At 41.6% G+C, this 16,738-nt stretch overlaps 1 protein-coding gene and 1 long non-coding RNA gene across 8 annotated transcripts in view; one reads left to right on the forward strand and one right to left on the reverse strand.

The window, feature by feature from the left end:
• BABAM2 (BRISC and BRCA1 A complex member 2) overlaps positions 1 to 16,738 on the forward strand; it is a 624,699-nt gene that overhangs the window by 329,394 nt on the left and 278,567 nt on the right. For all 7 annotated transcript variants that reach the window (XM_029592949.1, XM_029592948.1, XM_029592946.1 and 4 more), the window contains exon 7: positions 6,448 to 6,557. In XM_029592949.1, coding sequence (XP_029448809.1) covers positions 6,448 to 6,557 — 110 coding nt within the window. The remainder of the gene's footprint in view (positions 1 to 6,447; positions 6,558 to 16,738) is intronic.
• On the reverse strand, positions 12,815 to 16,078 carry LOC115086719. Its single transcript, XR_003855318.1, has 3 exons — positions 15,900 to 16,078; positions 13,346 to 13,407; positions 12,815 to 13,146 (listed from the first exon to the last, which is right to left on the reverse strand). It is a non-coding gene; the product is annotated as an uncharacterized LOC115086719 (long non-coding RNA).

Consider the following 16,738-nt stretch of genomic DNA (forward strand, 5'->3'; position numbering starts at 1 on the left):
TGATCTGTACAAATGTGTAGATGAGTCAAAGTGCAATGCACATAACGTTTTAGGATTGTTTTTATGGTTGGAGTGAATGGGAAATGATTGATAATTAGGGTATGAATGTGTGTTTATATGAGTGCAGGTCCTTTTCTCTGGTAGTTTCTTATTATTGCAATGGTAATATATATTTTGACATTGTATAATAAAGTTTATAGTACAACACATTTACATTGATTAACAATGGTGGTGTTACTTACCTGACTGTAGGGTCTTTTCTGTGTGTTGTACCCACACAATATTGAATAACTGTAAAACCCACGTTTTGTATACTATATATATATATATATATACACACACAACACACACACTCACACGCATGAAGGGTATTCATCAGTCAGGCAGTCAGTGGCTGAAAGCCCCCATTTTGTTTCTCTTCAAGTTGCTGAAAGGAGTAATACACATGGGCACAGAGAGGCAGACACCCTGTACCCAGATGGGCACAGAGGGAAGCAAATATCTCATATCCACCCAGACCCCCTTTTCACACCCAGACTGACAGAGAGCAAAGCAGATACCCAGATAGACACACACAGAGACCCCACACAGACACAGAGAGACACAAGCAAGACCACACCTAGACACAGAGGGACCCAGGCAGACCAAAGCACACCAAACAAACACAGAGACACACACTCCACACCATACCCAGAAACAGAGGCCATACACAACAACGGAAAATTTATAAATAAAAAAAACGAATTTAGGTGCCAGCCAAAATTGTTTTGGGAACTGAGATGCTCCATCCTACCCTGCACAACTTTATTTTGCTTTCTTACTGTCTTCCCCCAATTTTTTTTCTTTGTTTTTGTATTTTTTTTGTTCGCTCATGTTTGTTCTTTTCTCATGTTTGATTTGCTTATTTAACTTTTTAAATATTTTTTGCCTTTATTCTCCCCTCTCCGTCTCCTCCCTCTCTCTCTCCTTCACGTCCTCATTCTCTGGCCTCTTTGCCTATTCCCATCCCGAACCTCACCACTTCTTTTCCCCCAGAAGGCAACAGCTGTGACCTTTCTGTCTGGGTAGGGACCCGGAAGCAGCGGCAGGAACTCCTCCTGGGCTGAGGACTGAGGGGGGGGGGGGGTAGTTCTTCCTGGGTCGTGGAGCACCGCAGTGGCTGTTCCCATGTCCAGTTCTGACGCAGAACCTGGGGCCACCACATACTGCTCGGCATCAGCTCCCTTATGTCCACAAATCAAAATAACTTTTTGTCTAGCCTAAGATAAATATCTGCTTTACCCCCCAGCTAAATAATAAATGGGTAGTAAGCTAGTTTAGTTTGGTAGGGTTTGCTCTCCTTGCGCTGTTTAGTGCACACATGCCGAGGTCTAAAATTTAACACCTGCCTTGGACCAGATATTAACTTTTTTGCTGGCAGAATATTTCAAGGGCTGAGGTAATAGGAGGCTTTGGGGGTTACTGGTGGAGGACAGGGGGCTGTTTGAAGCAGGAAGTGCTGTAGGAGGGAGATCAGAGAAAAGAGGCATATATTCCATATTTATTTAGACAAGAAAATGTATTTTCAGACCGGACGCGCACCATGACAAATGTATTTTGAGCATTGTTGAAATGTTGCATGTGTTCTGTGTCACGCGTGGTCTCGGATGGTATGAACACGTCTGCAAGACAAAGCTGCAGCAGTGGAGCCGTAAGTCCCTCGCAGAAGACTTTGGTTCTAGGAGGGAAGCTCACGAAGCAGACTTTTCCCACAAAGATTTGGATGCTCCTCTTCTGCCTTTCCGCCTCTGGCCCCCTGAGCTGGCATTCCTGCATGGAGGAGGCGGGAGATGCTTTGGGCACGTGGAAGTGCTGTTGGTTGGCAGACCTTGCCTTGCTGGCATGTGGCAGTGGTCATTGCCACAGTCAGACTATCCAAAGACGATCGAAGGCATTCTGAGGTTTGAACCTGACCAGCTGTCAGCGAGCCACTGCTGTCCCAACACTACAGGGGGGATGGGCAAATTCCCGTGGCTTTCTGACGCAGGGCTGGCAGAATTTCCTCCCTAGAGTCAGTGGATTGCACTTTCTGATACCAGTCCTTCTCCACCATTGCAGTCATCTAAATCTTTCCCTTCTTTCACCTCCTCTGCTGGGGTTCATTTGCTCTCCCGCTTCTGCCATTAGCACTGACAACCAGATCCATGTGCCAGACTTAACTTTATATACGTTTGCAGGAAGAGGACTCTGCATGCTCAGTTTAGTATGTGCACACTGCTTTTTTTTAAATCCAGAGTTTCCCACTGTTCCTTTATACTTACAGCTCAATCACAACTAGGGCTGGGATCCTGGCTCCAGGAGCCTTTGTTAATAACTACCCCGGCATTTTCCCCCTGTTTTATATCTCCACTCCCAGTCTGGTCCTGGCCAGGGACCATACACCCGGGTTCCTTTCAATCGTGGGCCCTGAATCTGGCCCCTAGGTGTTGCCCTTAAGCAGTGACCATGGTTTCCTGTCCCCGGGATCTGTGAACATTGCCTCCAGGAACTCTCCCTATTACTGCTACCGGAGCAGCCTGATAGTTTCATGCTACTTAGCACACAGACGCTGTCGGTGAATAGAAGGTATAGCATCATTTATTTTATTTATTTAACGCTATTCTATACCGACATTCGTTGGCACATCACATCGGTTTACAGTCGAACAATTGAAATATGAAAGGAAATTACATCTTAACAATTTGAACAACTATGGAGTTTGCAGGGCGAACACAAGAGACCAAAACCAAAAAGGAACAAGTCACTATAATTATTATTGTAACTGTAGAGGTCAGCATGTTGTAGGAGGGGATAACAGTTTCAGGAACGAGCTTGCGGGGGGTAAAGAGCTTGCGTGTGAGAGTTATTGGTAGGCTTGCTTAAAGAGCCAGGTTTTCAGTTGTTTTATTTTTTTGAAGGTTTGTGTGTTGGGTTCAAGCCTTAAGTCTAGGGGGCGTTGTGTTCCAAATGGTGAGACCGGCAAGGGAAAATGCACGTTCCCGCCTCGAGGATAGGTGAGTGAGTTTGGGAGAGGTTATTGGTAAAGTGCCGTTATTGGCAGATCTTGCAGATCTTCGGGGGAGGGGGGAGGGTTGAAGGTGGAAGGAGGAGTTGAACCAGTTTATATTTTTGTTGTATAGGGTCTTGTGAACTAGAGTGGGACTCTTGAAGCGTATTCTGAGGTGTAGAGGTTGCCAGTGAAGGTTTTTTAGTATAGGGGTGACGTGTACGTTTCTTCTGGTGTTTGTGAGGATTCTGGCGGTTGTGAAGCATTTGCAGGGGTTGCTGGGAATCCTAAAAATATGGAATTGCAATATCTGTTTTGGATAAGATGAGTGCCTGAAGGACTGTTCTGAAATTATTTTGATGAAGGAGGGGCCTTAGTTTTTTTTAGCACGTGGAGTTTGTAAAAGCAGTCTTTCATTGTTGAGTTTATGAATTTTTTAAAGTTTAACTCATTGTCTAGTGTGATGCCTAGGTTTCTAACCTCTTTTGCAATTGGGATGGTCTGCACACTGATAGTGTTCTTGAGCTGTTGAGACATGTTTAGTACATGTGCAAACAATTTAGTGCATCACACACTTACAGGTGAATTTTAAAAGCCTGGTGCACGCCAAAACTGCGAGATAGGACCACAAGTTGGGTCAGCAAGCACCGAGCAGATTTTACAAGCCACCCATGTAGGCGCGAATCTCCCTTCTAATGCGCACAAATAAAAAGTTTAGAAAAAAAGGGAGGGGGTGGGCATTCTGGGATTCACACTTGAAATTTACACATACATATGTACACTCACTGCCAAGCACCAGGGTCCCCTGCCGTGTAAGTTTACTTCTGTTATGGATGAGGTGTAGGTTTTAAGGGTTGGGGATAATGGGAGGGAGGAAGGCTATTAAAATAGGAGGTTTGGAAGTCCTATCCCTTAACTGGACGAATTGGCAATGAACTGGGGAAAAAGGAGAATGGCGTTGGTACGTGTCCCTTGTAAAATTTCCTCATTTACGCAGTAGATATGGGGTTTGCACGCACATGTGCGCATCCGTTTAAAATTGAGCACATGTACATGCGTCCAGGCTATTTTTTAGCATGCGCGGATATTCGCGCCTATGTTATAAAATGATTGCATGCCTAGGCACAGGCCGACAAACGTGTGCCCGTGCGCCTTTTTAAAAGTTACTACTCCTGTGATGTTAAATTTTTAGCGCACACACTAAAACATTTTTAGAATGAGTTTTAGTGCATAGGCCACAGAATGAATATTCCTAGAAATGGTAAAGAACACTCTTTGAGATTAGATAACTCAGTCCACTGGGCTTCTAAAGCTTATTGTAAGATAGAATAAAACTTTGAATTTAACTTTGCCAAGCTATTTGTTAGTAACAGATCTAGGCCAGTAAAGAAGGAGTGGGGACTGAATAAGCTCCATTTTGCGATAGTCCCAATGTCCTTTTCAGGCAGTTATAAATTAGCAGTTACACATGTGATATGTCTCTTGTGTTATGAAAGATATCTTTTTCAGTTCTGGTGGCAGGATTGTGAATAAGCAAGCAGGATGCCATTTCTTGTGCCATCAGAGACTACTCACCAATTTATAAAATAAAATCGCCTTGTTTTTAAATCCATACTTGTTGCAGGACGCACATTCCAGATTCATTACAGTTCCTATTCACAAAAGCCAAGTGTCCACAGAATACAAACAGAGTAAAAGTGCATGGAATGTGCAACTGACTGACCGAGCACCCTCCACCCATTCCTGGCACATTATATGATGCTTAGACATATGTTTGCCGCCTTTTCACTAAGAATGGAACAATAGACGTGCTGTTGTCTGGTATTTGCAAAAAGCACTGATTAGGAATCTTGCTATAGTGTGCAGATCAGAAAGATTAGGTTTGCTATGTAGCCACATGCCATAGCAGATAATAGTGAGATGTATTCTTATCCTTCCAGTATTCACATCGTTCTCAGAACTGACAGGCACAGTGCTGGGATCTGTTTTCATGACATTCTTTTTGGCCACAGCAGTCTTATGTGCAGACAAGCACAAATACAAGAGCTCCCCGGGCTAATACAGTAGATTAATGTGCTGAACAAGTTGCTATGTTTAAGCATTAGACCGTGCCAACCGAAACAATTTTCATCTGGCCAGGATATGCTCCCTTGTGCGCGCAAGATGCTGCTCCTGTCCTTGGAAAGTTCACGCAACTGTCTTTCAGCACATCAGGGGGGAAAAAGCTGATAATTCACAAGTGTGATGTCAGAATGGCTCATAAATTATAGGAGTGACATCACATCTTTACCTTACGACTGATGAGGACAGAGGTCAGGAAGTAAGAGTTGCTCCAGAGGGAGGCTACTAAAATGGTCAGTGGTCTTCGTTCTAAAGCATATGGGGATAGAGTTAAAGATCTAAACATGTACATCCTGCAGGAAAGGTGAGATAGAGGAGATATGATAGAGGCATTTAAATGCCTGCAAGGTTGCCATGCACAGGAGGTGAACCTAGAACGAGGGGGTCATGCAATGAGGTTGAAAGGGGGAAGACTCAGAAGTAATTTTAGGAAATATTTCTTTTCAGAGAGGGCACTGGATGCATGGAACAGTCTCCCAGTGGAGAAAACATAGGATAAATATAGGGGATTTCTAAGGAAGAGCTGAGAATGCTAAATTAATTGGACAGATGGGCAGACTGGATGGACTCTGCGGTCTTTTTCTGCTGTCATGTTTCTGTGTTTCTTGTTGGTCAGTAGAGGAGCATTCTGCTGAGGAACAGATTGTTTTCTGGAGCTATGAAAGGCACATGGTTACATATGTACATTTCATGAAAGAAAACGTACAATTCGAGCCTCTTCATACCACTTACATTAGGGCAGTTATTTTTGACAATCCAGAGGAAGGCAAAACCCCCCCCCCCCCTAAAACTGGATGACAGCAGCCAAATGTTTTCTTAGATAAAACATTCCTTTCTGACTCCGATTAGAGCAACACCTATAAATTAGAATCTTAATAAATGTGAATGCCCAATAATGCAATGAAGTTGTACTGGCTTGTTAGGATCGTCACTGAAGAGAAAACATGCCTTTGGATAAACGTATACCTCCTGCTGTCTAATCTTAATGGTCAAGCCTTTGTTTTATGCATACTTACATGAAAAGGACCTTGCTGTCAGAAGACTGCTGTTTCCTCTCGCTAATATATATCTAGCTTTTGAAAAAAAAACCCAAAACAAAACCCTATTTCTGTTCATAATTACTGTAAATGTTTTTTTAAAGCACTGTGGTGAGCAAGGTAGAACTTTTCCTGACTTAATATAATGTATTTTGGGGCTTTTTAGGTAAAAGTCAGGAAATTCTTATTTTCTGCTTAGGCCCAGACAAGCTGCAATAACATTTCCTGAAATTTTCTGCTCTTCTTACTTGCGTTTTTGTCCAGGATGCGAATGAAGATCCGGGAGAGGATGTGGCACTGCTTGCAGTCAGTTTCGAAGACACCGAAGCCACTCAGGTTTTTTCTAAGCTGCATCTGTCCCCTCGTACTGAACAGTAAGTAACTCTGAGACGCTCATCAAGTCTGATTAGATTGGGTTCATTGCCCACTTACTGAGCAGGCCTTCTACTAGTGAGTCATAGGGCTGGTGCTTTAAGCATAGCTGGTCTGAGAATTCCTTGTGCTTTCTGACAAAGCTGAGTAGTCTTGAAAGTTCTTGCTGTGAGTGGTTGTGTGGGAGAGGCATTCACTTAGCTGTATCTGTCTTGTACCCGTGCATCTAGCATGAAGACCTTTCTCATTACTGGCTGGTCCGTGAGATGAGATTAAGGAATGTAATGTATATTTTTAAACAGTAAAAAAAAAAGGACATTCTTTGCCTGGCATGGGGAAGATGGAATCGAGTTTGCTTGAAATTTGCCTGTCATATTTTGCTGCTACATTTTTTTGCAGTGATATCTGGAGGGGGTCATTGGTGTTCCTGGATTCCTGAAGTGATGCATTGGTGACCAAAATGTTGCCACTGGGTATTCAGGGTACATGTAGTTATTTACCATCACTCATAGGGATGAATAGACCTAGTGTCCACCTGATATAGTTCAACATAACATAGCTTAACCGAAGATCTGAAAAGACTGAGAAACTAAATAGCTAATAAAATTTCATATGGTTTACTCTTCCTTATCCATCTGTCCTGGTATAGGCATCACTCAAGATCTACAGTATTTTTCATGTTTTCTTCTCACATTTTGCCCTGCACGTTGGTGCTTCTGAATTAGTGTGCAGCATCTTACGGGCGTGCTTTGAATGTCTTTCCTGTGTAGCCATGCTGGCAGCCCTAGCATGATCCTCGTGCCTGTTGGACAGTGCCCCAGAACCTCCTGCTTACTGCTCCAGCCCCTCCCTCCTCTACCCGCAACAACTGAACAGCACTACGCAAGATGGGATGGGAGGGCCAGGAGCAGCAAATGGCAGAGAAGATCCTCTGCTCCCTGCTTAGCCCCTCCCCACCTGTCAAGCTCCCATGCAGACCTGCTGCCTGGAGTACAGGGCTCTTCCCTGCCCCAGGCTTTAAATATCTGTGCTGCAGGGACTAGAGACCCAGCTGGCAGCAGAGGGGGAAAGGAGGAAGTCACCTGGAGCTCTAGTTAGGCAAAACGAATTTGTGGGTAGGGAAGGGGGTGAATGCTAAAAGGGAATGAGGAAAGACAAGAGTAGATACTTGGGAGGCAATGCAGAAGGTGGTGAATTTTGGAGGAAGGATGTGAATGAGGAACCGGTGCACAGGAAGCTGATATGGTATCCTGCTGGTCATAAGAACACAAAATTTGCCATACTGAGTCAGACCAAAGGGCCATCAAGCCCAGTATCCTTTTTCCTTTAGTGTCCAATCTAGGTTAATCTAGTATCAGCAGGATCTCAAGCTGCTTATCCCAGGGATAAGAATTGGATTTCTGTAGCTCCACCTTAATGGTTTTTGAACTTTTCCTCTAGGAATTTGTCCAAACCTATTTTAAATGCAGCTACACTAAGGGCTTTCACCATATCCTCTGGCAATGAATCCCAGAGTTTAATTATGCATTGAGTAAAAAAAAATATTTTCTCTAATTAGTTTTAAGTGTGTCACTGAGTAACTTCATTTTATGTCCCCTGGTCTTTGCACTTTCTGAAAGAGTAAACAACTGATTAGCATTTACTCATTCCTTTCCACTCATTATTTTATAAACCTCTATCATATCCCCCCCCAGCTGTTTCTTCTCCAAGCTGAACAGTCCTAACCTCTTTAGCCTTTCCTCATAGGGGACTCGTTCTATTCCCTTTATCATTTTGGTTGCCCTTCTCTGTATCTTTTCTAATTCTGCTATGTCTTTTTTGAGATTTGATGACCAGAACTGCACAAAGTACTCAAGATGAGGTCTCGCCATGGAGCAATACAGAAGCATTAGGATATTCTCTGTTTTATTCTCCACTCCTTTCCTAATAATCCCTAGCATTCTATTTGCTTTCTTGGCTGCTGCTGCTGCAGGCTGAGCAGAAGATTTTCAACGATGACACCTAGGTCCTTGTCCTGAGTGGTGACTCCTAATGTGGAACCTTGCATTGTGTAGCTATAATTTGGGTTACTCTTCCCAAAGTGCATCACTTTGTATTTTGCCACTTTAAATTTAATTTGCCATTTGCATGCCCAGTCTCCCAGTTTTGCAAAGTTTTCTTGCAGTTTTTCTCAAACCTCAAGTGATTTACATGTGGTATATTGGGATTTTCAGAAGGTGTTTCCCTTGTGAGAGGCTTCTAATAAAACTAAAAAGTCATTGGATAGGAGGAGATGTCCTTTTGTGTATTTCAATCTGGTTAAAAGACAGGAAACAGAGAGTAGGATTAAATGGTCTGTTTTCACAGTGCAAAAAGGTAAACTGTGGAGTGCCGCAGAGATCTGTACTTGGACCGTGTTTTTTAATATATTTATAAACAATCTGGAAAGAGGTACAACAAAATTATTCAGAGTAGTTAGTAAAAGTTTGTTAGGTGAAACAAACATTATCACATATAGCTACATCTGCAAACATTTGAGTACAGGTGTGCTAACTTGATTGAAGACACAACCATTACAGTATCATATATACAATAAAGAATATGCATAGTTATAACTTTGTGTAACTAGATGGAGGCTTTTCCCTCTTCCCATAATGGTCAGAGTTCCAGCATTTAACTCAGATGATGTTCCGGGACTTCGGTTAGGAGCACTTCGTCTCTATGAGGTTGCGTGGCCTGGCTGTCTTGTTCTGGTCCAGCCATGACCAGAGAGGTTCAGAAGAGCCGGGGCAAGAACGAACAATAATACCAGCCCGCCCACCCTCGAGATGCATCAGTATTACCATGGTTAACATGAACATGATGGGATCCCTAGGAATTCAACAGCATTCAATTATTTGATCCTTATAAGTGTTTTAACAGTAAACTTCTGGCCCTCCCTGATAGACTTTGGGTATAGCTATCCCAGACAGCAAGGTATTTCCTTTTGGCTGAAGGCGATTTAGCCGTTATAAGATATTCCATATGTGCCATATTGTGGAGTACATTCTGCCACTGCCAGTAGGTTCCCATGTAATGGCATATAAGAAGTACAGTGGTTGGAAAGTTGTAAGAGCGATATAAGACGTCTCCAAGCCCAACAAAAGGGACTTAACAAAATGTTCTGCATTAACCTTCGGTAATGATTTGCCCTCTGCCTAAATAAAAAAGCACAGATCCATTGGGGACACCAGAAGAGTTCCACCTCTGGGACTGTAGTAATTGGGTCTCCAAGTAACCAATCTCTTACAATCCACAAGAGACTAGCCATGTTATGTAGTTCTATATCCGGGAGCCTAAGTCCACCCCTGTCCCAGTCGGCTTGTAATTTGCAGAGTGCAATCCTCGTTTTTTTCCCCGCCCACAGGAACTTGGTCAAGTATTGATTCAAATATTTAAGATCAATACTACTAGCCGAAGAGATAACATTTGAGTAGATTTATTCAGAGTAGTTAAATCACAAGCAGATTGTGATAAATTTCAGGAGGACCTTGTTAGACTGGAAGATTGGGTGCTCATATGGCAGATGAAATATAACGTGGACAAGTGCAAGGTGATGCATATAGGGAAAAATAACCCTTGCTATAGCTACACAATTTTAGGTTCCATTTTAGGAGTTTACCACCCAGGAAAAAGATCTGGGCATTATAATTGATATTACTTTTAAATCGGCGGCTCCGTGTGCTGGGGCAGTCAAAAAAGAAAACAATGTTAGGAATTATTAGGAAAGGAATGGCAAATAAAAATGGAGGATGTCATAATGCCTCTATATTGCTCAATGGTTAGACCGTAACTTGAATAATGTGTGCAATTCTGGTCACTGCATCTCAAAAAATATATACTATAGTTTCAATGGAGAAAGTACAAAGAAGGACGAACAAAATGATAAAGGGGATGGAACAGCTCCCCTATGAGGATAGGCTAAAGAGGTTAGGGCTGTTCAGCTTGGAGATGAGATGGCTGATAGAGGTCTACAAAATCATGAAAAGGACTTGAAAGGGTAAATGTGAAATGGTCATTTATTCTTTCGGATAATACAAGGACTAGGGGGCACTCCATGAAGTTAGCAAGTAGCACATTTAAAATGAATTGGAGAAAATTATTTTTCACCCACTGCACAATTAAGCTCTGGAATTTGTTGCCAGAGGATGTGGTTAAGGCAGCTAGTGTAGCTGGGTTTAAAAAAGTTTTTGATAAGTTCCTGAAGGAAAAGTCCATATTATTAATCTAAAGAGAATAGCCACTGTTGTTTCCAGCATTAGTAGCATGGGATCTATTTAATGTTTGGGTACTTGCCAGGTATTTGTGACTTGGATTGGCCAATGTTGGAGACAAGATACTGGGCTTGATGGACCCTTGGTCTGAGTCAGTGTGGCATATCTTATAAGAACATAAGAAAATGCCATACTGGGTCAGACCAAGGGTCCATCAAGCCCAGCATCCTGTTTCCAACAGTGGCCAATCCAGGCCATAAGAACCTGGCAAGTACCCAAAAACTAAGTCTATTCCATGTAACCATTGCTAATGGCAGTGGCAATTCTCTAAGTGAACTTAATAGCAGGTAATGGACTTCTCCTCCAAGAACTTATCCAATCCTTTTTTAAACACAGCTATATTAACTGCACTAACCACATCCTCCGGCAACAAATTCCAGAGTCTAATTGTGCGTTGAGTAAAAAAGAACTTTCTCCGATTAGTTTTAAATGTGCCCCATGCTAACTTCATGGAGTGCCCCCTAGTCTTTCTACTATCCGAAAGAGTAAATAACCGATTCACATCTACCCGTTCTAGACCTCTCATGATTTTAAACACCTCTATCATATCCCCCCTCAGTCGTCTCTTCTCCAAGCTGAAAAGTCCTAACCTCTTTAGTCTTTCCTCATAAGAGAGTTGTTCCATTCCCCTTATCATTTTGGTAGCCCTTCTCTGTACCTTCTCCATCGCAATTATATCTTTTTTGAGATGCGGCGACCAGAATTGTACACAGTATTCAAGGTGCGGTCTCACCATGGAGCGATACAGAGGCATTATGATATTTTCCGTTTTATTCACCATTCCCTTTCTAATAATTCCCAACATTCTGTTTGCTTTTTTGACTGCCGCAGCACACTGTACCGACGATTTCAATGTGTTATCCACTATGACACCTAGATCTCTTTCTTGGGTTGTGTAGTTATATTGTGTAATTATGGCATGGGTTATTTTTCCCTATATGCACTTATCCACATTAAATTTCATCTGCCATTTTGATGCCCAATTTTCCAGCCTCACAAGGTCTTCCTGCAATTTATCACAATCCGCTTGTGATTTAACTACTCTGAACAATTTTGTATCATCTGCAAATTTGATTATCTCACTCGTCGTATTTCTTTCCAGATCATTTATAAATATATTGAAAAGTAAGGGTCCCAATACAGATCCCTGAGGCACTCCACTGCCCACTCCCTTCCACTGAGATTTATGCTCTTATGATTTAACAAAATTGAATAATTTGATGTCATTGGCAAATTTGATCACCTTATTTGTTGTTCCCATCTCCAGGACATTTATAAATATATTAAAAAGCAGTGATCCCAGAACAGATCCCAGTGGGGAGAGAAATAGGAAGATAAGCTGGGCCACTGTGCAAGTTAGATCATGCCAGAGATCATGGTGGAGATGTGGGAGGAGAAGATGAAATCTAGGATAGGAGCAGAGAGAGAGGGAGGACTGGGTTTGACAGAGAAGTGGGGGAAAACACAGGAGAAGGAAGTAGAAGGGGGAGAGTGAGAGAGAGAGGACTGGGGACTAAGGGAGAGGGAAAAGGAAGAAAGGACCCTCAATATAGGGGTAGGTTTATGGATAGGGAAAGATGACCCAGGAGAGAGAGAGAGAGAGAGAGAATGAGCTATTGGGAAGAGGGAGATGGAGAAATGACTTGAGAATAGGAAGAGGGATCCAAGGATGGAGGGGAAAGGGAGAGAGGACTTGGGTGGGCAGAGACTGAGAAAGGATCTGTATTGTGAGAGACAGAGAGGGCTGGGGATTGGGGATGAGAGAGAAGACTCTGGATTTAGAAATGGTGGAATCCTGGGAAATAATGGAGGAGAAAGAGAATGAGAAATGGAGAAATGAAAGGCAGAATGGGAAAAGGAGAGAATCGAGGAAAGAAAGATTGAAGAGAAAGTATTAAAATATCCACTCTGAAGGAGAGAGAAAGAGGAGGAGGAAGGTGGACACTGGAGAGAGAGGGGGCGAGGGAAAACAAAAAAAAAAATGGAATAGAGAATGAAAAAAGAGATACATTGAGCCAGAAACACCAAAGGTTGGAGAATTTGCTTGCCTGTTAGAGAATAGTAATACATCATTGTAAGATATCCTGGACTTATCCTCCCTATAACATGCACTTTTGAGAATAGTTGCATTTTATCAGCTTGTTTGACTTTTTTTCTGGTGTATAATTCTCTTGTAGGCAACAAAATAGGTTAGACGCCAAGGAGTTGTCCGTTTGAAAACTTTAATTGGAGACGTATTCTTTATATATTGTGCCCGACTCGGGCTGAGTTTCGCCCGCTCACGGAGCTGCCTCAGGGCCTAAAATATAAATAACAAATATAACTCACAATACAGGACATACCAGAACATAATTTAAAATCGGAATTAATTATATAAATGTACATATATAATGGTAACATATACAGTGAGACAACTTCCTTGAATCACATACATCTGCAACATGTAGTGGAAAAGCATAAATCATAGAGCAAAGAGGTGGCATGATATATGATTTTACCTGTATGCAGAATAGCTTACAATGTGTATGAGTTTGATCTCACACCGGACTTGTCTGCTGGTCTGTAAAAGTGTGCATGTAAAAAATAAAAAACAGTATTTAAAAATCAAAATATTGCTAATGACAAAATACTAAGTAAAAGCAATTAAAAAAAAAAAAAGAAAAGTAAAGGGTGCATATTGGTGTGGGCCCACTTATATTAGTACTGCTAAAAAAATATTTTGGATTTTGAACTTAGTATAATATTCTCACGGCAATGGGATGGCATAAAATAAGGAAGCACTAACATTGGCACTTAAATCTTAGTTTACTGCGGTGTTACTTGTGCAAAGAAATTCTCTTGTAGGCAGGGCTTACCCCACCAGCACTGAGGCCCAAAAATATTTGGTGGTAACAAAAGTTAATGAATGTGATTTTAGGTATATTTTTGAGAATAATTACTACAATTTTCTAAAGGCACAGTCCATCAGGCAAGCACACACAAACTCTAAGCTTTTTCCTTCCTTTTGGTTAGCTTTATTTTAATCAACACATACGCACTACATTATTATTTATTTATTTATTTATTTATTGGTTTTTATATACCGGAAGTTCCTGTATACAATACATATCACTCCGGTTCACATTTAACAGATATAGCTATCGCCGGGTAGGCGGTTTACATGGAACATATCAAATATATACATTATGTAACATATCAAATATGTTACATAATATGTTATGTAACATATGTTATGTAACATATGTTATGTTACATAACATAACATAACATATGTTATGTAAAATATGTTATGTAACATATCAAATAATATACATTATGTAACATATCAAATAATGTAACATATCAAATATATTTGATATGTTACATTATGTAACATATCAAATATATCAAATATATACATTATATAACATATCAAATATATACATTATGTACCCCAATAGTTTAGCTCTCCCCAAATCTGTTTAAATTCTAAAATTTTCCAAAGCAATACTTTCCGGTCCTCGTCAGCCACCAGCAAGATGATCCTGAGTTCCCACTGAGAGGAGGGGATCATCTTGCTGGTGTCTAAAGATGGGGAGGACTGTGTATAGAATGAAAGAGAAGCTTCTGGGGCACTGATAAGGCTTACCTGTAAAATATTGTCAGGTCTTACTCATTTAACTTTAAACAATGAATTTTCAAAACCGCTAATCGCTATAAAATCATTTTCTTTCACTTTTACCCTGTGTAGTCAGCCATCCAAAATATAACAACCACATAGGACACTTTCTGTCTTATTCTCTAGGAAAATGTAGATAATAATGAAAAAGGCAGAGAGTCTGGCTCCAGGGATGGGATTCGGGAAGATAATCCTACAGTAAATATTGCCTTCCTATGGAGGGTTTACGCTGATAAATGTGCAGGCTGGAGGATGCCGAGCCAGCCAGCTGTCAGTAAGGAGATGTGTGTGTTATGTTTTTCTCGTTCCTGCCTTGGTGGAGCTGCCTTCATGGTTTAGACTGTCAGGGTTGAGACGTGCGTTTTTGCTGATCTGGGAGCTTGGCCAGCAGTTTTCTTCAAGCCTTGGAACAAAGTTTAAAGAACTGCAATCAGCACACTTTTTATTAGTAGCCCAGTGTGTGTCTCCCTCTTTTTAGCCTTTCTGCTATTCCTCCTCATAAAAAAAAAAAAAAGAAATTTCAAGCATGATTTTAGTCTTCACAACCAGAAAATAGTGTCATGTGTATTTTAGAGCATTTTGTTTTTTTCTGGACTAATGAGGTTCAGTATACAGTGGAGTTTGTACTTATAGGGTGTCCCTTGATGTAAGGACATTCCAGGTCAGTATTATAAGTTTTTCCTCTGTACACAGTTGTCATGTAGAGAATCAAGCTCTGCACAGTAAACGGTGGTCCGCCATTTGCTTCCTTCCAAGCTGTTTGGCATTACTGAAAGGGACAGATGTACCATTTTTGTTTCAGTGCACAGGCTATCTCTGCTTTGCCCCTGCGTTCTTCCCATTGAAAAGAATGTGATATTTTCTTTGATGTGTATTCATTAGTTCCTGCCCTGGACCAAATGATTGTTTTTTTCAGCATGCAATGCAGCTTAAGGGCAAATGCATTTGTGTAGGAGCTAAAAGAAACGTTGTTTGTAATTAAAATCCATCATACTTGTTAGCAAAAGTGAAAAAGCACAAAATGAAACCTGAATAAATCATTTCTTTTGTTCTCAGTGGAGAATTGGCCCAGAGAGCCTCATGGTCTATACTGTGTGGAAGTTAAAAAATGCCAATGACTTATTTCCTACACAAAAAAAAAGAAAGAAAAATGAATTGTGCCCTTGAAACACACATTTTAGAGTCACTTTCTTGTTGCACTGTTCACACAGATTTGCAGTGGCTGCACAGCTGCAGATATCTGTCTACAGGCAAGATTCTGCTGTTGCATGTCTGACTAGGAATCTGGGTGCCGAAACTGGAATTAGCTGGTGGTAGGACGAGAGCATAAAGGGACGTGTAGGAATGCAAGGGAGATAAGTTAAGGCCTGAATAACACCAACCTGGCTTCTCACCTGCATGCAGCCGTCATTGCACTGGGAAGCTAACATTCAGTATGTTTTCCAGGGACCTTTTCAGGATCGAGATTCAAGCCCCCTTATTATACTTCCAAAGTGAAAGTACCCACTGTCTGGACAGTGTGTTTCAGTTTAGACTCCAGCGGGTCACCAGCTGACTCGTTTTGTTTTGCTGCGGCAGCACATTGCTGATGTCAGCCTGGCTCGGCCCATTCTGGGAAATGGGGAGCGTGTTGACGTCGCTGGACTGTCGTGGCACAAAACCTATTTTTCATCCGAGAGAATGGATGGCTTTAATATTTTCTCCTAGCCAGGTCATTAAGCTGCCTTGAATTCCGAGCTTTCGGGTTGATGCAATCTTAGCAGAATTAATAGAATTGTCCTGCGTCCTAGTAAAAACAGGACTGTGCCAAGTACAAAGCAGCTCCTTAGCCTGATCCTTATGGCAGGCCTTGCGGATTGCCGAAGTATGGAAGCGTTTAAGTTGGGTTTCAATAAAATGTTCCCACATCAGTCGCACGTAAACACTGGCATCCCGACAACAGCAGGCAGTACTAAAATGTCGACTGTTCAAATGCCAAGAAATCAGCTTGGAGCTGAATGACTGCTTTTTCCAGTGAAGTAAGTTGCCATTATATCAATTGATGTAAGACTTGCTAGATTAAAGCGCTACTGAATAATCATTTTTTTTTTCTGGAGTTTTGGGAGGATTATTTGTTTTGTTTTGAGGGGAGGGAGTGGCTAGTCTTCACCCTGAAATTAACTGCAAACCTCCTTTGTACCTAACGAGATTGTTGTGTTTTGGCACTTTGTTTTTAGCAACAATGATAGAACAT

Source organism: Rhinatrema bivittatum, chromosome 3 (assembly GCF_901001135.1).
Source record: "Rhinatrema bivittatum chromosome 3, aRhiBiv1.1, whole genome shotgun sequence".
NCBI classification, from domain to species: Eukaryota; Metazoa; Chordata; class Amphibia; order Gymnophiona; family Rhinatrematidae; genus Rhinatrema; species Rhinatrema bivittatum.